This window comes from Oryctolagus cuniculus, chromosome 18, assembly GCF_051225735.1.
Source record: "Oryctolagus cuniculus isolate XC-2025 breed Fujian yellow rabbit chromosome 18, ASM5122573v1, whole genome shotgun sequence".
NCBI classification, from domain to species: domain Eukaryota; kingdom Metazoa; phylum Chordata; class Mammalia; order Lagomorpha; family Leporidae; genus Oryctolagus; species Oryctolagus cuniculus.
In genome coordinates this window covers 20662221-20684646 of record NC_142884.1, presented here as the reverse complement: position 1 = coordinate 20684646, position 22426 = coordinate 20662221, and the positions used below count along the sequence as shown (strand labels likewise).

Here is a 22426-nt window from a genome sequence, read left to right as displayed (position 1 = left end):
TGTGTAAACAGAGAAGTGTGACACAGATTGCGCAGCGGGGAGACAAGGCTGGAGGGGCAGGGCCAGACTCGGGGCTTCAGGTCAGTCCCGGGGGTACTGGGGAGTCAGCAAGATTTCAGGCAGGAGTGGGACAGGCTCAACCTGCCTTTAAGGTCCCCCGCGGTTGTGGCACAGCGGGTCAAGCCTCTGCCTGCCACCCATAGGATCACTGGTTTGAATTCCAGCTGCTCCACTTCTGATCCAGCTCCCTGCTGCTAGTGTGCCTGGGAAAGCAGCCCAAGACCGCTCAAGTACTTAGGGCCCTGCTACTCACACGGGAGACCCAGATGGAGCTCCTGGCTTCAGTCAAGGCCTAGCCACTGTGGCCATATGGAGAGTGAACCAGTGAATGGGAGGTCTCTCTCTCTCTCTCTCTCTGAACTCTGCCTTCCAAACAAATAAATAAATCTCGCTGGCTGGACTAGAATGTGGAGCCAGGCTGGGTTGGGGGGTGGGGGGAGCTGCCAGGAGGACCGGAGGGGGCTGGTTAAAAGCACTGTTGGGAGGCTGAGAGGGGAGCCATGGGCTGCCAGGCCTGATGGCAGGGAGCTGGCCAGCGCGAGGCCAGAGCTCTGGGTTGGAGAGGGGGACAGTGGGGCCAACCCTGAGACAGGGCCCTGAGAGGAGACACAGGGGAGACACTGAGGCCAGGGTGGGACTTGGTGGGTACTGGGCGGGGGGGGTCTCAGTTCTGAGGCTCTGGGGAGAGGTTGGGGCAGCCCCACTGGTAGGAAACAGCCCGTGCAGTGGGTGAGGAGCATGGTAAGAAGACAGCCCTGGGGGCCGGCGCTGTTGCATAGTGGATAAAGCTGCTGCCTGCGGTGCTGGCATCCCATATGGGTACCGGTTTGAAGCCCAGCTGCTCCGCTTCTGATCCAGTTCTCTGCTGTGACCTGGGAAAGCAGCAGAAGATGGCCCAAGTGTTTGGGCCCCTGCAGCCATGTGGGAGACCCGGAAGAGGTTCCTGGCTCTTGGCTTTGGATTGGTCCAGCTCTGGCTGTTGCTGGCATCTGGGGAGTGAACCAGCAGATGGAAGACCTCTCTCTCTCTCTCTCTCTCTCTCTCTTCTGCATCTCTGTAGCTCTTTCAAATAAATAAATAAATCTTTAAAATAAATAAATAAATAAGCAGACCTGGACAGCTGTACAGGACCCCCTGCCCCAAAGAGGTCCGTCCTGGAGGAGTAGGAAAGAATGGAGGACCGTGTAAAACACAGCCCAGGGCTCTGGGGCAGACAACGCGGTCTCTTCCCACGGCGCAGGGACCTCGCCCCGAGGAGGGCAGGCATGAAAACCCGACAGGAAACCACCCATGCGCGCCGGCGCCTGGGATTCCCGCCCAGTGCGCAGGGGTCACGTGGCAGTCACGTGCAGACCACTGAGCCCAACGGTAGGTGCACAGCCAACTGGGGCGGGGTCTGGGCCTAGAACTTTCTTAGAGCTTTGCGGGCCCTCAGATCTCCACCAGAGCCCGCCCTGGGCCCCAGCCCTTCCTCCTCACTCCTCCACAGCCCTCAGAGCCCCCTCCCACCTGGAGACCCCACCTCTCCTCAGAACCCCCCCCCCCAGCAGACCCTGTGCCCCATCCCAAGGATGCGGCCCTTAGACCCCTCCCTAGTCCCCTACCCCAGCCGTAGACCCCGCCCCCGACATACGCGCCCCTCCCGCACCTAAGTGCGCGCCCCCTCCAGCAGACCCTCCCCCAGCCGCAGGCTGTGCAGGCAGCCCTGGATCCCAGAGCGCCCAGAGCGCCCGGCGAGCGGACCCTCCCGCCTCTCTGATCCTACCCGGGCGCTCCTCTTCCCGCCCGGAACCCTCAGCGCCCCCTACCAAGCCCTCGGACCCTAAGGCAGGCTCCCAGCGTCCCTCCCGCCCTCCTTAGGTCCCCCGCGGCCCTCAGACTCGCCACAACCCCTGCCCTGAGCCCCCCTTGAGCCCACCCCCTTTCTCATTCAGAGGCTGCCTTCCCTGCGGGACTGCCCCCCGCCATCCCCGGAACCCCGGCCTGCCCGCATGAGGCCGCCGCGCTGCCCCGCGCCCCGGAGCTGAGCCGCCAGAGTCTGCAGCCGGCACATGCCCTCCCCGCCCCATCGCTTCCCGGTGGAGCTGGGCTCCGTGCGGGGCTCCGACGCCCTGGTGGGCCGCCTGCATCGCCTGGCCATGGCTGGGGGCCCAGGCTGGGGCCTGGCCAAGCTTCTGCGGAGAGGTGAGGGCGTGGCTGCTGGGGCCGCCTTGGGGGCAAGATCCAGGGGCAGCATGGAGGGCCCAGCCCCAGTTGTGTGCCGGGCACCTGCCCTCCGTGGGCCAGGCCCTGGGGGCTTAAGGGTGAACGGGACCGCGGGATCGCTGTGAAAGATCCCAGAAGAGAAGAGCTAATCATGCAAAAGGTGAACAGACTCCTGGAAGACAGAACAGCTCACGCCAGCGCCCTAAAGTCTGAATGTGTGTGTGTGTGTGTGAGCAGGTCTCAGGGAGAGGGGCGCGCTGGAGAGGCCGCAGGTCCAGAGACTAAAGAATGTAGGAATTTTTGCAGTTTGTTCCTGGTGATGGGAAACCATCCAGTTATAACCCAGGAGGCCATCGACATGAAATGAACAAGGCGTCATTTCCCTTCTAGCAGAATTTGTGAGCTGTGTGGGCGCTCTCTGAACCTGTAGATAGTCACTTGCTGATTCTTTGAGTTTTCCCTTTTGTTTTGTTCTGTGCTGCTGGTGACGGTTTGGTGTTAGCCCTCCAGGATCTAATCTCTGATTTCTTTTTGCTCGCCTTAGGGTCTTGGCCAGAACTCCAAAATCATGTTGTTGGCGGACGTCTCTTTCCTTATGTTTGATAATAAAGAAAATGAGTCTATATTTTGCATTAAGTCCAGGCTTTCTACTGGTTCGGGGTTCATAACTTTTTTTCTGTTCAGCCATTTCATATTTCAAACCCCCTCCCTCTTCGTCAGATCATGGCAATTTTAATCTATCCACTAAGCATAGCCACTGAACTCTATTAACTGGAGAAAATGTGTAGTCAAATGGGAAATAGATAATTTTTATCAAGTAGGAGTTTTTTCCCCTAATTGCAAGTAGGTATTACTTTTATCAAGTGCTTTTTCTGTATCTAATTAGTTAAATGCCATTTTTATCCTTTGCTTTATAGATTTTCTAATGTTGAATCAATTTTACTTAGTGTTTTTGCATATATAATCATAAATGGAATTGATGTATAATTTTCTAATTCTGGAAATTCATCTGGTTTTGAAATTAAGGGCATGCTAACCTCATAAAAATATGCCCCCCCCCTTCTGTCTGTGTTTTGGAACACCTTGCGTAAGATTCCCCGGTCCCTGAAATGATTTGTGTTGTAAGAAGATGGCCTGGGGGCGCCGGATTCTGTCCCGGTTGCCCCTCTTCCAGGCCAGCCCTCTGCTGTGGCCAGGGAGTGCAGTGGAGGATGGCCCAGGTCCTTGGGCCCTGCACCCCATGGGAGACCAGGAGAAGCACCTGGCTCCTGCCATCAGATCAGCGCGGTGCGCCGGCTGCAGCAGCCATTGGAGGGTGAACCAACGGCAAAAGGAAGACCTTTCTCTCTGTCCCTCTCTCTCACTGTCCACTCTGCCTGTCAAAAAATTAAAAAAAAAAAAAAAAAAAAAAAAGATGGCCTGGTGAGGCTCTCGAACTGCATTTGTGGGGATCTTGTGGTGGAGAACTCGCCGGGTTGGACCACGTGGGAGATTGATTAGCTATGTCTGTAGGGGGCCAGGAGAGGACGCCTTGTGTTTGCCCTCCCTGAGATGGAGCCTGGAGGAAGAGGAAGGGGAGGGGTGGGGCTGGAACCCAGGGCTTGGGACTGAGGGAGTGGGCGCTGGGGGGAGGCGATTGGCACAGGTACTTACCGAAGTGCAGGGGCCGAGGAGGTTGCTGCCTGAATTTAACCCATCGATGAAGCAGCACCCAAAAATTGATTTGAGAGGTTTCCTGATAAAGCCCGAAGGGCTTGCTTGTCTTGGTTTTGAACGGGGGCCACATGGGGCCGTGTATGCACAGTGCTGAGTTAGCAATGGGTGGGCCACCTGCCCGGACTGCCCCAAGGCTCCTGTAAGCCCAAGTCCTCGTGAAGTCCATTTCCACCCGGCCCCTGGGAACCTGTCTGTGAGATGGGGGTGGCAGGTGGATGTCACCTTGCTCCGACTGTGGATTTAATGAATTCTGGGGCACTGTTGAGATGGATTCTGAGGCAGAGTCCTTGCTGGCCGGTGGGGGTCCCAGTGGGACCTGGGCAAGGAGGGACTCAGGAGGCTGGGAGTTTGCCCAGAGGTGTTTGCCCAGAGGCCCCCAGGCCCCCTGCCCAGGAATGGGGCGGGGCCAGTCCTAAGCCTCATTGCCCCTCAGTTGTGCAGGTGGACAGTGAGAACTCTGCTGGGCAAACAGGGCTCTTCCTCTCAGCGCTGCTGGGCCACAGCTCTGCCGTGCAGCTCCTGCTGGCCTTCGGTGCCAACCCCAACCAGTGAGTGGACAGGTGACAGTGCCCCATCCCCGGGGCCTGAGCCGGAGCCCCGAGAGATGAGAGCCACGGCTGTCTCCCTGAGGCCGTTCTTCCACCCCCTGGTTCTCCTGGGCCCCGGTGACCCCCGTTGTCCTCTTGTCTCATCCCCTTCTCATGCTCCAATGACTGTTCCCACCCTCTGGGGGCCTCCTCTGCTCAGAATAACCCTCATCCGTTCAGAGACCCCATTGTGTCCTGGAGCGACCCCTCCCGCTCTGACCCCACCCCACTGCGTTCACAGCACCTTTGTCCCGCCCCCTTTTGTCCCTGCTCTGTCGCTTTCCTGATTGGTGCCCTCTCCTGCTCTGCCATAGCCGCTGCCTGGACGGCAGCACACCCGTGCACGCGGGTGCCTTCTCCGGCCACAGTCTGGTGGTGCTGCACCTGCTGCAGGCAGGGGGCGACCTGCGGCTGCGGGACCAGCGGGGCCGCACACCCCGAGACTGGGCTGAGTGGGGTGGTGCCAAGCAGTGCTGGGAGGTGAGCAGTGGCTCTGGGGCTCGGGGTGGGGGCCTCAGGGCCAGCACCCGGCCTCACCCCACGTACACCCAACCAGGTGCTGGAGCTGATGCAGCTCTGCCGTGCCCACATGTGGGCCCTGCTGAGCGGCAGTGAGGTGGCACCTGCGGCATCCCTGGGCCTGTTGCATGCCAGCCCTGGGCTCGGCCTGTGTGGCTCCCTGTCCTCACTGTGGCACACAGACAGGTAACTACACCCTGGAGCCCCCCGCCCACCACACCCCGCTACCCCAGTCTTGGCCACAGCCTGCCTTTACTCCAGGATGCTGAGGCCAGAGCAGATGAGGAGAGCCCCCCAAGCCCCAGCCTTGGGATTCGGCCAGGTGAGTGGGGGAGGCTGGGGGGCAGGAGCCACCCCTCTCCTCTTCTCACCTCATGGCCCCACTCCCCATCCGCAGCTGAGCAACCTGCAGCCACCGGGGCTGGTAACAGGCGTGCCCCTCGTGGACCCCAAGGAGCTGCTGCCCGCCCAGGGCGAGCCTGACCGCACCTATGAGGGCAGCTCCCACACCCTCATGGCCAAGTGAGAGCCCCTCCCATTCCCAGTCGTCCAGTCCGGCGCTCCTGCTCCCTGAGGCAAGCCCCGCCATGCGCTGTCTCCCCCTGCCTGTTCCCAGCCTCCTGTGGAGGGGCCATCCGGTGACCGTGCGGCAGCTGAAGGGCCCTGGGACCCGGCCTGATGTGCTGTTGGCTGACCTCCAGCACTGCAGGTACCCGGGCCTGGCCTCCCCCAGCCCATTACCCTACCTGCCTGACCTAAGCATTACGAAAACAGAGGGCCAGGGCACATGAGCACAGCCCCGGTGGGAGTCCTCAGCCCTGGGCCTCCCCTGGTATGGGGCCCTCCTGGTGGAGGGGAGCAGGTCCCCAGTTCTGTGTGCTAGGCAGGAAAGGGGGTGCCATGGGTGAGCTACGAGCTGGGAGCCGCAGCACAGGACTCGGGCTTTCTTCTGCCGGTGGCTGGTGCAGATGACCTGCCCCGGCCCTTGGTGGGTGGTCCGGGCCCAGAAACAGCAGGTGAAGAGCCTGCCCTCCTCCTCCCCAGCTCTCTGCACCACCCCAACCTGTTGCTGCTGATGGCACTGAGCCCCTCGGCAGACCTGTCTGGGCTGTGCCTTCTCTTTGAGCCCGTGTGGCTGGGTTCCCTGCACGGGGTGCTGCACCCACAGGGACCGAACAAGGAGGGGCCCCGAGCTGTGCCAGGCCTGCTGCCCGGACGCTTGCTGCTGCAGGTGCTGGAGGCCCTGCTGTTCCTGCAAGCCCGCTGGCGGGCGCACGGCGGCCTCAGCTCCCATGCTGTGCAGCTGGTGCGGCCAGGCCTGGCGAAGGTGAGCAGCCTGGAGCACGGGCGCCCGCTGCAGCGATGCTGGCTGCAGCCCAGGTGAGTGCCGGCCCAGCCCGCCTGCCCCAGGCCCTTGTCTTGCAGCCCTTGGCTCACCAAGCCCATTGGACTCCACAGGCTGCAGCAGGGCTCCCCTTTGGGAGGGCAAGGCCCAGGGCTGCCCCCACCCCCTGAGCTGTACCCATGGCTGCCACTGGAGCTGATCCGCGGGGACACGCCTGCCACCACCTCGGACCTCTACAGCTTCTGCATCCTGGCCCAGGAGGTCTTCACTGGTCCGTGAGTGACCCTGCCCCCTTCCCCCACTGAGGCACCATGCCCGTCTGGGTCTCCCTGATAATGCTTCCTTACAGGAGAGCTGCCGTGGGCTGGGAGAGAGGGCCCTGAGGTGAAGGCTAAGTTGGAGGCAGGGGAGGGCCCGGCCCTGGACCCCCTGGTGCCAGTCCCCTACCAGGCTCTGATTCGGGCTGGGCTGGGCCTAAGTCCTGCTGACCGCTGCGGTAGCCTGCAGAGCACTCGGTACCTGCTGCGGGAGGCCTTGGCCCAGGTACAGGACGGGGCCGTGGGCAGGGGTGGCAGCTGTGGCAGCCCAGGCAGGGCCCAGCCCCACCCTCAGCCTCATTTCCACAGGTCTCAGCTCCTGAGGTGACTTCCCCAATGAAGGGGAGCACACTGTCACCTGCAGCCCAGGATTTATCACCAGGTTAGGGGGCAAGGAGGGGCCGATGGCAGATCCCGGGCACAGCTGGGCTGGGCTCCCCTAGTCCAACAACTGCTCTGTCCCCGCCAGAGAAACTGTACTATAAAGTGGATCCCAGAGCCCAGACCACAGTGATGCCCCCAGACCCCATCCTGACCCAGGTAGGACTCAGGGCAGGGACGTGGGAGGCCACAGCACCCGGGCAGCCCATGCCAGCTCTCTGCTGTTGCTCTCTGCAGGCCGTGAAGACTCCCACAGTTGTGGGCCACAGCAGGGTCCAGAGGGGCGAAGCCTGGGGCTCAGGCAGTAGCTTGGCTCTGTGCAGCAGCCCCAGCCCCAGCCCCAGCCCCACAGCCAGGGCCAGCCTGCACTACTGCCTGGAGCCCAGCTCAACAGTATGGATCTCCCCAGGGCCCTGCACCGCTGTCCCGTGCGCTCACCTTTGACCCTCTGTCCCCCTAGTCACCAGCCCCACGTTCCCTGGCTGCGCCTCCCCTGACCAGGGAGTCCCAGTGGTCCCCTCACTGACCTGGGACCCCTGACCAACCCCGCTTCCCCCAGGGCCCTGCCCTGCACGCCAGCCTTCAGGAAGCAGCCTCCCCGCTGGGGATCCAGAGCTCTGTGGAGCAGTTTGAGAGGAAGTTCTCAGCCAAGATCCAAGCCCTGCAGGGGCTGCTGCCGCTCACACACAGGGCTGCCCCGCTGGACCCCCAGCCCTGTGAGCTGACCCGCAGGGAGGCTCCCACACCCTGACAGGGGAGGCCACCAGGGCAGGTGAAGCCGAGGGCCCGGAGCGTCTGCGCCATGGCGCCCTCCCAGGCCCACTGCAAGTCCAGGGCCACCTGGCGGCAGCTCTGCTCTTTGCTCCTGCAGGCCCTGAGCACTGAGCTGACCGGAGAGAGTCTCTTCTCCAGCCTGCAGAAGTGAGAAACGGGGCCCTGGTGGGGGCCCTGGGTCCCCTTCCTCCTCCCTGCGGTAACCCCTGGCCTGCCCCCGCCCCACTGCCGCCAGCATGGACCTGCTGGAGGAGATCATGGCGGAGCTGCACAGTGGGCGCCACCTCGGGGACCAGCCCGCCTCGGCCTCGCTCCCGGAGCCCACGGCCCCCTCTGCGAATGTCGCCCCTCGGAGCCTCCCAGGAGCGACTCCCCACCGCCTGCCCCAGAGGAAGTAAAATGATAAAGCAGCCTTCCTTCTGTGTCTTCACTCCCTGAGTCGCCCCAGCACGGCAGCAGCAGCCACATTTCCACCATTTTATTAAGCTTGTCAGATGGTTTAGTGGGACGTGTGGGGGAGATAGGCAGGAGCTCCCCCCACCCCCTGTGCACAGGTCAGGACATGCTGGGGGCTCCTGGGAGGGAGAGGGGCGGGGCGTCAGCCTAGCCTCCCCCGGGTTTGTGCGAGGGCCCCCAGGATGGAGGGTGGTGGGAGGATGGGCATGCCCTTTAGCCCAGGGTAGGGACTCTACAATTATAGGTTAGGGACCCACATCAGAAGCAAGTTACAAAGTTAGAAACCTGGGGTATGGATCAGGGCTCAAGAAAAATACAAAACAAGGGACTGGTTGGGGGATCCCACAGGGGGAGGGGGGAGAGGAAGGCCCTCCTGGCTCCAGCTCAGCAGTAGCTCCGGGTCTGGCCTTCAGAGTGGAGGGACCAGCTGGGAGTTGGGTAGGGAGGTGGGGGACCAGCCCCCTCTCCTCTTTGCCCCCCATTTCTGTACAAAGACCCTCGAGGGTGCTCACCCCCCCTCCCGTAAGCTGGAGGGCCTGCCCTGTAAAGCAGGAGAGGCTCGGGTGGGCCCCAGGGCCCAGGCACCCTATGAGGGGTGCGGGGGCCCCAGGGTGCCCTCTGTTTCTGAGGGAGGCGGGGGGCTGGGGGGCCGGGATCTGAGCGGCTTCGGGGATGGGCAGGAGGGGAAGAGGAGGAGCCAGAGGAGGTGGGTGAGGGACCCCTGGGCCCTAGGGCTAGGTTGACATAGAGGGGCTCAGGCCGGGTGGGGCGCCGGGCAGGGTGCTGCGGGGCTGAGCAGCCAAGGTGGTCTGGGGGAAAGCAGGAGGGGGGCGGGGGGTAGCTGAGCAGGAAGTCGGGGGATCTGTGCAGGGGTGGCGACTGGCCAAGCATGCCGTAGGAGGCACTGAGCCTATCGGGGGGCATGGAGCGAAAGGGACTCCAGGACCGGGTGGGGTCGGAGTAGGGAGATCCCTCAGCTGCCCCAATCTCATAGTAGAGGTTCTCTCCCCTGTCCAGTGATGCCGGGGGGCCCCGAGAGCTCCTCCAGGCTGGGGCTGGGGAGCGGGGCTGGAAGGACGGGGGGCCCAGGGAGTGCAGGCCTGGTTTGGGGACCCCGAGGAAGGGTGGCAGGCACTCCCGGGGGGCTGGGGAGAAGAAGCCAGGAGTAGGAACCTGTGAGGAGACAGAGCATGGGGACTGAGTTGCCATCTCTGGCACCCCCTGCACCCCCTCACCCCTGCCCTGAACCGGGCACTGACCTGGGCAGGGCCTCTGAGTCCCCTCCTAGAGGTCCCCATGGGCCGCGGGTTCCTCACCAGGCTCCCATCGCTTCGTTGCCTTGGTAGGTAGGGTGGGGGTGCTGGGACCCAGGCTCCAGGGTGGCCTAAGGAGTGGGGGATTGGCCCACTCCCTGTGGTCCCCAGGGGCTCCCCACCCACCTCCAGGGACAGTGAGCGGCGGAAAGGGGAATGAGGAGCAGGTGGGGTGCCCTCACGCTCCTGCTGGCTCTGCCGCTCGGCCACCTGCTGAGCCCGCTCAGCCAGGGCCAGGGCCATGAGGCGTGCTGGATTCTTGGGGGGTGGGGGTGGGGCCCCTCCAGGGCGCAGGAGAGACAAGGGTGGGGGCAGCAGCGGTGAGTCCGCCCCAGGACCTGTACGGAAAAGGAATGGGAAGTGGTAAGCAGGGTGCTAGGGTGGCCTTGGGGACCGGGAGCTGGGGGCGGTGGCGGGGGGCAGCCCTCACCGTGCTGGCCCTGGGGTCCCCGAGCCCCGGGTAGTGACAGCTTGCTGCCGAGCTCCTGCTGGCAGGTTTCACTCAGCTGGGCCTCGGCTCCACGCAGCAGCAGGGGGATGAGATGGGGCCGTGGGCCTGGGCCAGGGCTGAGAGCTGGTGTTGGGGTGACGGAGACAGGCGTGCCCCCAGCCCCCAGCAGTTCTAGCACAGCGGGTGGCACTGACACAGCCACGGGCTCTGAGATGTCCAGGGCAGTGGGTGAAGCAGGGCTGGTGGGCCCACGGGGCGAGAGGGCCTGAGGGGTCGCCCTGGGTGGGAAGGCGGAGGCAGGGGCTGGGGGGGCGGGGCTGGCAGGAGGTGCAGGATCCCCCGGGGTGGGGCTGCTGCAGCGAAACGTGAGGGGGTCGAAGTCAAGCCCGCGGAGCCCCTCCAGGCAGCGAGGGGGGCTGAAGTCCAGCTCGTCTCCGTCATCCAGCCAGGCCGAGGTGCGGTGCGAGGGGGAGCCAGAGAGAGCCCCCTGCGCAGCTGCCGACGACGCAGAGGCTGAGGACGAGGAGGACGAGGAGGACGAGGACGAGGACGAGGAGGACAGGCTCTCGCACGAGCCGGCAGGCGCGGGGCCCACCGGGAAAGTGTCGCTGCTGGAGTGCGGCCGCCGCAGCCTGTGTAGCCGCTGGAGGCCTGCGAGGGAGGGCAGTTGGGGGTCAGGGTCAGAACTTCAGGCTCATACGTCAGTGAGAACGGGGCGATCCCATGAAGAGGAACATTCCTGGGGAGGGCCACGTGGCCGTGAATATGGGAAGGCATGCAGATGACCATTCCAGACCCCAACACCCAGGCTGTGAGCGTGAGGCCGGTGGGGACCCCCACACTGGGACGCACGGGACACTTGCTCCAAACACCTGGACCCGTCCCGAGCAGTTAACGTGTGCAGTGTGTGGCCGGAGTGCAGAGCAGAGCAGTCTCCTGGGGGCAGGGGTGTGGCTTGAAGGGCCCCAGTCCAATGGAGCTTGTAGCACCCCGTGGGAGAGCCACAGACCACCTGACAGCAGCCAGTGGCCGATACGCTCAGCCACACCCACGGGAGTTGGGGGTGGCGAGTGAAACAGCCAAGTTCACAGGCACGTGGTGCCCCTTTCTTACACCCTTTAAGTCACATTTGAAAAACCAGAAATGAACAAGCTGGGGTGATGATCAGCAAATTAAAGGATACCTCTAGGGGGTGGCAGTGGCCGGGGAGGCGCTCACAGGTACGGTTTGGGGGCTTTTCTGGTTCTGGCTAATGTGTTCATGAAAGCTCATAATATGAGTGAATTTTTTTCTCAAAAGCAATGAATAGGCCGGCGCCGTGGCTCACTAGGCTAATCCTCCGCCTAGCGGCGCCGGCACACCGGGTTCTAGTCCCGGTCGGGGCGCCGGATTCTGTCCCGGTTGCCCCTCTTCCAGGCCAGCTCTCTGCTGTGGCCAGGGAGTGCAGTGGAGGATGGCCCAGGTGCTTGGGCCCTGCACCCCATGGGAGACCAGGAAAAGCACCTGGCTCCTGGCTCCTGCCACCGGATCAGCGCGGTGCGCCGGCCGCAGCGCGCCGGCCGCGGCAGCCATTGGAGGGTGAACCAACGGCAAAGGAAGACCTTTCTCTCTGTCTCTCTCTCACTGTCCACTCTGCCTGTCAAAAAAATAAAAAAATAAATAATAATAAAAAAAAAAAAAAGCAATGAATAGGGGTCGGCGCCGTGGCGGAGCGGGTAGAGCCACCGCTTGCAGTGCCGGCATCCCATATGGGCACTGGTTCGAGACTTGACCCAGCTCTCTGCTGTGGCCTGGGAAAGCAGTAGAAGACAGCATAAGTGCTTGGGCCCCTGCACCTGCATGGAGACTGGGAAGAAGCTCCTGGCTCCTCGCTTAAGATTGGCCCAGCTCCGGCCATTGTGACCATCTGGGGAGTGAACCATCGGATGGAAGAACTCTCTCTCTGCCTCTGCCTCTGCCTCTCTGTAACTCTACCTTTCAAATAAACAAATTTTTAAAAAAGCAATGAATAGATAAAAAGGTTGTTTGAGGGCTCCTTCCAAGGACCAGTGAGTACTTTGTGTAATGAATCCAAGGTGATACTTTGTCTGGCTCACTGCACCTAAAGTCCAGATCTTAAACTTTTAAAACCAAATGCTTGGAGTACATTTGGAGGCCAAACCAAGGCCCCACTTGCTCCCAGCCGCACTTGGTGGGCCCACCCCGTGCTCACCAGCCCCGCTGGCCTGGGATGACAGAGACTCCTCACTCTTGGCGGATCTCAGTGTGACCGTGTCAGGTCTGCTGCCTGCAAGGAGAGGGAGAAGTAGGAGGCGGAGGGCACTCCGCGGCCTATCCCGCAGCCCTGCCACCTGCACAGCCTCTGACCTGAGGGCTGCGGTGGGGCACGAGAGCCCCCAAGCCAGGGCAGGGGCTTCTTGCGATGGACGTTGGGACCCCGGCCCAGTGCAAAGAATGTCTTCCAGCTGCTACCCCCTGGCTTCCGCTGTTTCTCGCCTCTCTCCCCTTTCCTCCTGGAGTTCGGGTAAGAAACAGGAGGTAGTCTGAGGAACCAGGGCCTCCAGGGCCCTCCTTCTCCCGCCCCTCCCCTCCTGCATCCCACTCACCTTTCCACAGGGGAGGCTGGGGCTTTGGGAGTGGTAGGCTCAGTGGGTGTCCCCAGCCGGCCCTGGGTGCGAGCCTGGGCTTCCTCCAGCGTCAGCAGGCGAGTGGAGGGGCCGCTGCCCGCAAGGGACTTGGGCCTGGGGAGGAGGCAGCGGCCTGGGGAGTTAGGAAAGGGGCCAGCTGTCAGCTCTGGGGCCACTCAAGGCCACAGGCAAAGCCAAGCGCCACAGCTCAAAGCCCCGGCCGCATAGCGTGCCCACCCGGGCTGGCAAGGCAGGGGGCCAGAGTGGATCAGGCGGGAATGGGTGCGGGCAGCAGGCAGGTGAGAAGGAGGTGAGGCAGAACGAGCTGATGAGGAGGCAGCTCCCAGCAGCCAGCGAGGGCAGGGCTCTGGCTTCAGTTACCTCGGCCAGAGGGCCCTCCGACGAGCTGAGTCCTGACTGGGCTGGGGTCCGGGGCAGGGCGGGGAGTCTGGGCGGGGCCCGGGCAGGGTCAAATCTGGGGACCTCCCACCTCCTCCCTGGTGGACCCCTGGCCCCAGTGCCCCCAGGAGCTACAAGGGGTGAAGGAAGAACGGTGTCCGGGCGGGCGGAGAAGTGGGGATCCTGAGCGTAGGAGCTGAAATGAGAAGGAGGGGGCCGCGGGGAGGGAGAGGCCGGGGCGGGGTCCTCAAGGAGCTGGGAGGGAGGTCCAGCTTCCGCGGGGGTAGGGATGGGGCTGAGAGCCCACCTGCCCTCCCACTGCGGCCCTGACGATGAGGGGCGCTAGCCAGGCTATCGGGGTGGAACGGGCATACCTGCAGGGTCAAGGCCAGCGGAGGTGAAGGTGTCACTGAACAGGACGTCCACGTGGGTGAGCAGGAACTCCACCACCACCGACTGCACCCGAACCTCCCGGAAGGCGGCAGCCCCACCCAGCCCCACTGACTCCAGCTCCATGGACCTGTGTGGGAGGAGGGGAAGGCCAGTGCCTTGAGCCCTGGCTGGAAGGCTCTGGGTAGGCACTGTGAGGAGCCAGTGGAAGCAGTGACTGGCAGACTGCTCCCGCCCAGCCCTGGGTTCTCACACTCCCCCAGGCCTGCTCCCCCACGACCTCCTCAGGCTCAGTCGTGCAGTCTGGCTGGTGGTTCGGGCCAAACATGGCATCGTTCGCGATCTCCCACCCATGTTCAATCCTATACAATCTCACTCTTCTCCACTCCACTGCCCCCACCCTGGCCCAGCCCCTGTCCTCTCCTGCTTGGACATCCCAGCAGCCTCCTCCCTGGCTCCTTGCTCCTCTTCTTGCCCCCAGCAGTCCACTCCCTACCTGTAGCCAGAGGGAGCCTGTGAACCCCTGGGTGAGGTCAGGGCTTCTGCCCTGGCTGCGCCTCACTCCAGGTAACAACCAAAATCCTCCCCATGACCCATGACCCATGACCCATCCACAGGGTCCCTGTCATGACCCACACATCACCCATCCATAGGGTCCCTGTCACCTGTCCGACCTCATCATCACTCACCTTCCCATTCAGCTTTAGCCTTCCTCCAACATCGGGCACCACCCAGCCCGCTGGCCTTTGCACTCGGCTGTTCCCTCTGCCTGGTTTCTCCTCCCCAGATGGCCACCTGAGTCCCTCCCTCACTTCCTGCAGGTCTGGACGCAAATGTTACCCTCTCAGTGGAGTCTTCCCCACCCACTGATTGAAAATCGTGAGCGACCTTCTCTTTTTCTTCTCCTCCAGACTTCTTATGCGCTTCACCTGACATACAACCCATTTTACCTATCTGTTTTCCAGAAGAATGCGAACTCCTTCGGGATGGAGAGTGTGCCAGTCTTGGGCACCATCACTCTGCTGATGGCCAGAAAAACTTACTGACTCCTTCCCCACTAGTCTACCTGAAAAATCAGGCTGAGGCTGGACTTGTACAGAGCAGGTGAACCCCCACCTACAACGCCAGCATCCCATATCAGAGCGCTGGTTTGAGTCCTGGCTGCTCTGTTTCTCATCCAGCTCCCTGCTAATGCCCTTGGGAAGGCAGCGTTAGATGGCCCTAGTGCTCGCGCCCTTGCACCCACGTGGGAGACCAGGACAGAGTTCCTGACTCTTGGCTTCAGCCTTGGACAGACAGGTCTGTGGCAGCCACTTAGGGAATGAACTGATATATGGAAGATCTCTGTCTCTCTGTCTCTCTCTGACGTTCACAAAAATAAATGTTTAAAAAGAAGAAAACTTCAAACAGCCAGGACACTTGTCCATCCCTTCCCTGCGTCCTGTCTCTCCAGCCCACCCCCACCCTATTTTCCCTGGTTATGCTTCAGCGTCCACTTCCTCCCTGAGAAGATAAGCCCGGGAGGACTGGGTCTGCTCCCTGGGAGCTCCTTGATAAGTGAGTATTAGATGAATGAACGACAGAACGAAAGTCCGGTGCATTCCTGGGGTGCTGGCAGGAGACTTGAGGCCCACTCCATGGGAGGGAGCTGTGGCAGGCAGGCTGGTGTGCTGCTGGCTTACCGTAGCAGGTTGGGGGCCCAGACGATGGCCAGGTTGCGGGCATGCATGCTGGTGTTGGCACTGTGTTTCGCCATGCGGGCCAAGTGCCTCAGCAGGTACTCCAGGGTCCTGCGGGGAGAGTGGAGGGGGACATCTGAGCCTCCCTTGCAGCCCCACCCCAGCCCTGGCTGCCCTGCCGTCTTGTTTACCTGTAGTGTGGCGGGGGCAGCTGCTGGATGACGTCGTGGACCCTCACCAGGCGCTCCTCCTCGCCAGGCACTGACATGGCCTCCTGAGATTGCGGACAGCATGAGGTGGGCTGGGTAGGACGCATCCCACAGCCCGCCCACCTTGCCAGCTCCCTTACTCACACTGAACTTCCCATAGAGCTGGTAGGTGAGCAAGGGGTTCGGCAGCTCTCGGAAGTAGAGCTTGCAGAGGGAGGACACGCTGTGGATGTCCTGCAGGAAGGCCGGGCCAGACAGTTCAGGTATTCTCTCACTGTCAAACTCGTGCCTGAGACCACCAGGTTGGGGAGGAGAGACTGAGGTCAGAACTTGCCTGGTGCAATCCTCCACTCCCTTTCCCCAGGTGACCACAGGGGGGTGCACCGCTCCTCCCCAGACCCTGTGCTGGGCTCTCCAGGGGCAGAACCTTACCGAACTCCCTCAATGAGCCTGTGTGGCAAAGACAAGGGTGCCCCACTTTACACAGGAGGACACGGAGTAGCTACCCAAGCTGGCCCGAGTGTGGCCGTGCTCCTACCATAAAGCCGTGTCATCCTCAGGGCGCTGAGTTGCAGGGAAGCAGACAAAACCCCGGCGCTCTCCTCTCGCGACTCTCCTCTGGGCCCCTGCTCACACTTACCCCCCGCCCCCCGCAACCTCCCATCTCAGTGTCCCCCAGTGGCCTGCGCTTGTCTCCTGGCCTCTTGGGAGCCCCTTGCTCTTGCCTCACTCCTTCCCACCTCCAGACTCTTGCAGGCCCCCCGGGGCTCAGAACCCTCTCATGGATTCCCCCTCCCTCGGAGGAAAAGCCCCAGTCCTAACAGTTTCAAAATGGCTGTGCACAGGCTGCCCTGACGGCTCCCTGGGCACTGGCACCTGCTGCCTTCTCTGCACTGGCTGCTCCCTCCCCGGTGCGTGCTTCCCCCGGGGCTCCGTGCGGCCTGCTCCCTCACCTCCTCCAGAGCTCTTCCCCATGACGCCCTCTGCCCACGCGCTCTAAAGCTGCAGTCTCTTCTGTGGCTTACGATGATGGCCCGCCTTGCCCCACACTGTTTTCCGTCATGGCACTCATCACTTCTAGGAGACCCTGTCCTCTCCTGTAGGGAGTGAGCCCCCGAAGGCAGGGCTTCCTTTGGGGTGTCTCTCTTGTTGCTGTGGTCCCAGAGCCTAGTACTTGGCACACACAGGTGTTCAGTGAAAGCTGATCCCTCTGCTTAAAAAGCTACCTCTAGGGCCCAGTGCTGTGGCCTAGCAGGTCAAGCCGCCGCCTGCAGCGCTGGCATCCCATATGGGCGCCGGTTCGAGTCCCGGCTGCTACACTTCTGATCCAGCGCTCTGTTGTGGCCTGGGAGGGCAGTAGAAGATGGCCCAAGTCCTTGGGCCCCTGCAGCTGCATGGGAGACCCAGAAGAAGCTCCTGGCTCCTGACTTCAGATCGGTCCAGCTCCAGCCATTGCTGCCATTTGGGGAGTGAACCAGCAGATGGAAGATTTTTCTCTGCCTCTCTGCAACTCTACCTTTCAAATAAATAAATAAATCTTTTTTTAAAAAATCGCTAACTCTATTGTCACCTTTCAGGTCTCAGCTCAAAGCAGCCCTCCCTGACCTCGCCTTGGTCCACCCGGGTCCTGTCCCCGTCTCCCACACACAGCGTAGGACTGGAATGGAGACAGCGCTCAGTCAGGTGCATGGGAGGCCCTCACCGCAGCCTCTGGATGTTGGAGGAGACGCCTGACAGCCGATAGATGCCGTCCACCACCCCGTGGGCCTCAATAAACTCTGAGCAGCAGCGCAGCACCTGGGGCACTGGGAAGAGCGGCAAGGTCAGGCTGGGCAGGTCGCATCCTGGGGGGGTGCACAGGGAGGTGGGGGCCGGGCTCACCGTCCTGGCCTGAGTTGCTGAGGTGCTCTCCAAGGTCACAGCCAAATACTCTCTGCCGCAGGATTCCCCTCTGCCGCAGGCGCTGCCGAGAAGGGCGCGAGCGCATGAAGGTGCGGAGCAGACCAGCCAGCTTCCCACGCGGCCGGGGCACAGCTGCGAGGCAAGGGGGGCCAGATGGGACAGCGTTAGCCAGGGCTGGGGCGGGGGCGGGCAGGGACCTGACGCCTTGTTTCCATTACCTGAAGTCAGAGAGGAGAGACCCTGGGGAGCTGGGATGCCGCACAGGGGGCCATCAGCATCTGTGTGGACAAGGGATGGGAAGGGTGGACAGTGGCAAAGGATGCAGCAGGGCCTCCCCCTCGCCCCCACCCCAACTCCCGGCCTGGCACCTACCTGCCTTGAGGCCAGGACCTGGCCGCTCGGTGAAGAGTTCCACACATTCACTGGGGAAGAACCCGACCTGAGAAAGGGTCAGGGTCAGTGGCTGTGCTGCCCGGGCTGGCACAGGGACCCAGTCCCACTGTCTGCCCCGGGCCAGGCTCACCTGGAAGCCTCGCTTGCCCCGCCACCAGCTCCGATCCTCCGTGGGTGGCATGTCGATCACGGACACAATGTCTCCCACCTGGAGAGGGCGGGGGCAGGGGAGGAGTGAGAAGGGAGGGCCAGGGAGCCCAGCGGCAGTCTGCTCCCCCACAGCCTCACCTCGAAGGACAGCTCATCGGGCGCCTGCGCCGTGTACCGTTTGACCACGTGGGCGGCAGCCACGGCGGGGATGTTGAGGGAGGCCTCCTCGCTGAGCAGCAGTCGTCGGCCATGATTGTCCAGCTGAGATGCAGGCAGGATGTGGCAAGGAGAGGCCAAAAGAAGGCGTCAAGAAAGGCACCCAGGGTTCCTCCATGCCCAGCGAGGCCACCAGCTGTCCCTTGCCACCTGTCCCTCTCTGTTGAGGGAGTCTCGAGGCCCCTCTCCACGGGAGGGAGCTGCAGGGGGCAAGCTGGTGAACTGCTGGCTTATGGTAGCAGGTTGGGGGCCCAGACAATGGCCAGAGATACTGGTCAAACGCCTGACTTCTTGCCCCTCTGAAACAAACCACTGGTCCCCCTCATTTGTCTCAGGACTCCCTTGCCTCCAAGACCCCCCGAACCTTGCACCTGCATTCTCCACAGCTGACGCTGCACACCTGCTGTCTAGAAACCCTCTGGTCTGAGTCACTCTTAGCCAGGTGTTCTGCGAGTTACAGCCAGACCTATTTCTAGTGCATAAACCTTTAAATCTCCAGTTCCCGTGGCCCAGCACCTACTCACACACACACACACACACACACGCACACACAGACACGCGCCCACACAGACACTGAAATACCAGTGCCTCCTCCACTCGAGCTCTTCCTTTCTTATGCACACACACACTCACTGGCTGGTCCCCGCCCTCAGACAGCCGTCACTCGCTGCCAACTCCGAGCCCCCGTGCTCAGGCCCACCTCCATCCAGGTGAGCACAGGCCCACAGTTGAGGTTGCTGTCCACCAGTCCTGACAGGGTCTCCAGGTACTGCAGCAGCAGTGGCACCAGCATCTGGGGGCAGGTAGTGAGGGTGGGCTCCCGTGAGCAGACCTGAGCGAGCCGGGGACCCCCCCCATTGCCCTCGGTCGTCTCTGGGGAGGGCTGACAGCCTGAATGCAGGGCCACTGGGCACCTGCTCACTGCTGAAACATGGTCACACCAGTGGGTAAACAGGTTGGGCAGGGCTCCTGAGTGCTCCAGCTGGCTGGCCCTGCTGACAGTCCCATGGAACCCCTTGGGCCTCCTCACGATCCTAGAGCCCCCAGAACTTGGCTCCACGTCTGAGGCTCCTCCATTCTCAGCGGTTGGAACGCGGGCTGTGCCAGTGTTGCAGTATCTATCTGTCCCCCTGCCTTGGTGGGTTCACAGGTGACTGATGGGAAGCCAGAGCTGAGACAATAGGTGGGTTACCTGGGCAGCTCTGGCGCCCTCTGGAGGTGGGGGAAGCTCTGGGAGGCAGGAGAACCTCCGGTCAAATATGCAGCGATGGAGGTGGGCATCCAGGGAGCGGAAGTCATCGTAACTGCGGAGGACTGGCCAGGATCGGCCCTGCGGCAGCGGGGGAGGCACAGAAGGGAACAGTGGCGTCATGGCACGAGCGGAGGACGGCGGCGGCCCGCCCGCAGGCTGGAGGAGAGGTGGGAGCTCACCTGACAGGTCACCTGCACTCCAAACACCAGCTCGTTCTCTCCGGAGAGGGTGGGGCCTTCTCGCTCCGGGGACAGCAGGAGCTGCCGAGAAGCAGAGGCCCAGGTGAGGGCCTCACTTTTGTCCCCCTCCTGGGCTTCCCCGAGAATGCGGCCTGCGATGTCCTGGCCGGAGCACAGGCCCCCGGCACAGAGCACGCACCTAACAGAGGTGCTCTTGTGTGAACGCAAGAGCAAACGGATGAACGAATGAGCAGCTCCCCCGTCTGCCCACGTCCCTGGGCCTCGTGCTCCTGACTGCTCAGACAGGAGCAGCAGCTCTTCTGGGGCGGAGCCGCTGACAGCATCCAGCACTGAGCAGGATCTCCCCCGCATACCTGAATGTGGCCAAAGTCCACGTTCTCATAGTGGAAGTGGGCACAGTCAGCCAGCCGCGGGAAGGGGCCTCGCGGAGCGGAGAGCCTGCGGGACAGACGGCACATCGCCAGTGGCCCTGTGAGCACCCCCCACACTGAGCCTTCCCCTGCTTCACCCCTACCTCTTCCCAGGCTTCCCCTTCACACTGGGGCCCCCGGGGGCCGGCAGGGGCTGCACTGAACCCTCTCCTGGGCCATCCAGGCTGTCGGTGCTGCGAGCCTGAGGACAAGACAGAGCAGAATCAGAGGCTGCCAGAGGTGGGCGCAGAGGGACAACAGGAGCACTGTCAGTTGCCAGCCTGGGCCAGGGGCCAGGGCTGCCCCACACACTGTCCTGGACACGGGGTGGCTGGGCAGAGGTGACGGCTGGAGGGCAGGCCTGCTGCTTCATGCGTGGTCAGGGGCAGGGGACAGGAGTGAGGCAGACCACGGGGAAGAGTTGCTGTTCCCATCTCTCCCCACTGAAACCTTTCTGAAGTCCCAGCAGGGCGCGGTCCCCTCCGACCACACCGCACAGTCACAGCTCACAACTCCTCCGTCTTCCTGTGTCTTCCCAAGGGCACGAAACACAGATCCGGCCCCGTCTCTCTAGCGATCCTGCACCTCCACTGGCTCCCTGTTGTCCTGGGCTTGAAGTCTGCAGCCTCTGGTCTGACAGTCAAGCCTTCCCCAAGCTGGTTTCCGTTTACCTCTCCAGCCCTTTCTCTCCCATTGCGCTCGTTCTCAGAGTGCTTGAGCTTCCAAGAGTCCAGCAAAACAGCACCGCCTCACTTCCTTCTAGAGCGTCAGAAAGGCTATGCCCTGCGTGCTCCAGAACACTCGTTCTCACCCTTTCACGAGGGCCACACCTCCTTGTGTCCCTTGATTGTCAGCTCCTGCGTCCACTTCCAGGAAGTTCTCCCTGGCCCCCCAGGCTGCACTCTTGTAGCCCCTTGCCATCCCCTGAGGGTCCTCCCTCCCAAGCTGTATGACCGCCTGAGCTTGCCCCGTCACAGCCGTGAACGCTCTGAAATGCCCCTGTCTGGTGACAAGTCTCTCTGTGCCCCCAGACTTTGATGGCCCCAGAAGCAAGGCCCCAGGCTGAGACCCCAGCACGCCCCGTGCAGAGCTGGGCACAGAGCTGGTGCCGGATTCCTCTGGGCCCCCAGTGCCCAGGGCTAACCCAGTCACACAGCAGGGGCTGGGTCAAATCCGACAATAAATTAACCAGCTGCCAGATGGGGACGCACCACGCTGGGCTCCAGCTTCTCCCTGCTCTGCCACCCAGAGTCCTTGCCTGGGTCTCACCCTCAGGGCGTGTCCCCCTCGGGCCCAGGAAGCTCCCCAAGGCAGGATGGGATCTGCCTCTCCCTGTGCCTGGAGCAGGGGGCCTGCACAGAGCAGGGCTCAGTGCGTGTCTGTGAAGCAAGGCAATGAGGCAATGAATGGATGAATGAGCGGGAGCAGAATGGTGGGCGCCGGAGACGATGGGGGAGGGGGAGGCGGACAAGAAGATGGAGAGGACCCAAGGATCCGCGCGGTCCTTGGGGTGGGGTGCTAGGGGAGTGGCTGGAGAGGCCGGGGGAGAGGCTCAGGCTGATGGGAGTGGGGGGCTAGAGAGCGACAAGGGTGGGCTGAGGAGAAGAAAAGGGTCCGGCTGCGGCTGGAGCCCGTGGGGGCGGGGCTCAGGAGCGAGAACGGGTTGTTGGGAGGAGGAGGGGGCCGGACCCGGGAAGGGTGAATGTGGGGGTGAGGATGCCGAGGAGGCTCCGGGGTCCGGGCTAGCGAGGGCCCCGGCGAGCCGCGGCAGACCCCTGCGGGGGCCACTGGGCTGGCGCGCGTCCATCCTGGACCGGCCCCTGCTCGCGAGGGCCGGTCCTCGGCCGCTGTCACCCCCATTCTGGGTGTGGAAGGGGATGCGAGCTGAGGGGGCGGGGTCGCGGTGAGGGCTCGGACCCAGGCCTGGGCCGGAGGACGGGAGGGACCGCGACCGAGGGTGAGGGGCGGCGCGGGCCGCGGACTCGGGCGGGGCTGGGGGCGGGGCGCGCGGGGCGGGACCGCGCCCGGACAGACGGCCACGCGGACGGACAGACTGACGGCCTCGTGGGCCCCTCACCACCATGGTCGCGTAGCTCCCTCAGGCCCCAGCCGCTCTCGACCCCTCGTTCGTCGTCCTCGTCGCCGCCACCGCCGCCGCCATGGCGACACAAAGGGGAGGGCGCGAGCCTCGCGCGGGTGGCTGCAGGCCCCGCCCCTAACGGCTGCCCGTGGCCCCGGCGCGCGCCCCAGAGGGGCTTGGGGAGAGCGGGGACGCGGCGCCGCTCCTCATTGGCTCCAACCTCGGCCCTAGACGACGCCCCGCCCATTTGGTGGCTATTCATTGGCTTCGCCTTGGGCCCCATCCTCGGCTCGGCCTTTTGGATCCCGCCCCCCGAAGTTTGACAGCGCCACGCCCATGACTGTTTTTCATTGGCTGTCGTCTCCCCCTGAGACACACCCCCAGGTTCTTTATGC

General features: G+C 62.9%; 2 protein-coding genes and 1 non-coding gene across 7 annotated transcripts; 1 reads left to right on the top strand and 2 right to left on the bottom strand.

The window, feature by feature from the left end:
- Window positions 1-2001: 2001 nt before the first annotated feature.
- LOC100354484 (inactive serine/threonine-protein kinase TEX14) lies at window positions 2002-8310 on the top strand. 2 transcript variants are annotated; one of them, XM_017338184.4, is made up of 15 exons: window positions 2002-2244; window positions 4415-4529; window positions 4883-5048; window positions 5125-5273; window positions 5349-5409; window positions 5485-5609; window positions 5704-5796; window positions 6132-6467; window positions 6546-6703; window positions 6782-6975; window positions 7059-7131; window positions 7219-7289; window positions 7368-7523; window positions 8002-8051; window positions 8140-8310. In XM_017338184.4, exons 1-15 carry the CDS (start codon window positions 2112-2114, stop codon window positions 8300-8302), a joined length of 2043 nt encoding a protein of 680 aa, XP_017193673.2. In that variant the 5' UTR covers window positions 2002-2111; the 3' UTR covers window positions 8303-8310. The 2 variants fall into 2 exon arrangements, with proteins under 2 accessions (XP_017193673.2, XP_089175567.1); XM_089319441.1 differs by having other exon boundaries at window positions 7219-7523.
- On the bottom strand, window positions 2936-3065 carry LOC127488181 (small nucleolar RNA SNORA29). Its single transcript, XR_007915633.1, has one exon. It is a non-coding gene; the product is annotated as a small nucleolar RNA SNORA29 (small nucleolar RNA).
- A 62-nt stretch (window positions 8311-8372) lies between the features above and the next one.
- ARHGAP33 (Rho GTPase activating protein 33) lies at window positions 8373-22220 on the bottom strand. 4 transcript variants are annotated; one of them, XM_070062471.2, is made up of 22 exons: window positions 22029-22187; window positions 20056-20153; window positions 19895-19979; window positions 19521-19601; window positions 19282-19419; window positions 18790-18882; window positions 18012-18134; window positions 17854-17931; window positions 17703-17769; window positions 17549-17608; window positions 17310-17462; window positions 17131-17233; window positions 15573-15717; window positions 15411-15493; window positions 15223-15330; window positions 13525-13670; window positions 12731-12884; window positions 12492-12637; window positions 12337-12411; window positions 10104-10775; window positions 9620-10011; window positions 8373-9533 (listed from the first exon to the last, which is right to left on the bottom strand). In XM_070062471.2, the coding sequence occupies exons 1-22, from the start codon at window positions 22032-22034 to the stop codon at window positions 8745-8747; spliced, it is 3795 nt and encodes a 1264-aa protein (XP_069918572.2). In that variant the 5' UTR covers window positions 22035-22187; the 3' UTR covers window positions 8373-8744. The 4 variants fall into 4 exon arrangements, 3 of the variants coding, with proteins under 3 accessions (XP_069918572.2, XP_089175555.1, XP_089175554.1); XM_089319429.1 differs by lacking the exon at window positions 20056-20153 and having other exon boundaries at window positions 22029-22220; XM_089319428.1 differs by lacking the exons at window positions 19895-19979; window positions 22029-22187 and adding an exon at window positions 19720-19894 and having other exon boundaries at window positions 20056-20137.
- Window positions 22221-22426: the final 206 nt, after the last annotated feature.

Bases quoted from the DNA above. Each gene is read 5' to 3' on its own strand.
- LOC100354484 (XM_089319441.1), top strand. From the start codon at position 2,112: ATGCCCTCCCCGCCCCATCGCTTCCCGGTGGAGCTGGGCTCCGTGCGG. The intron at 5,610-5,703 runs GTGAGAGCCCCT...GCCTGTTCCCAG, and splicing joins TCCCACACCCTCATGGCCAA to CCTCCTGTGGAGGGGCCATC. The intron at 5,797-6,131 runs GTACCCGGGCCT...CCTCCTCCCCAG, and splicing joins GCTGACCTCCAGCACTGCAG to CTCTCTGCACCACCCCAACC.
- ARHGAP33 (XM_070062471.2), bottom strand. The intron at 13,671-15,222 runs GTAAGCCAGCAG...CCTCCCACACAG, and splicing joins TGGGCCCCCAACCTGCTACG to GTCCATGGAGCTGGAGTCAG. The intron at 10,776-12,336 runs GTGAGCACGGGG...CCTCCCTCGCAG, and splicing joins ATCCCAGGCCAGCGGGGCTG to GCCTCCAGCGGCTACACAGG.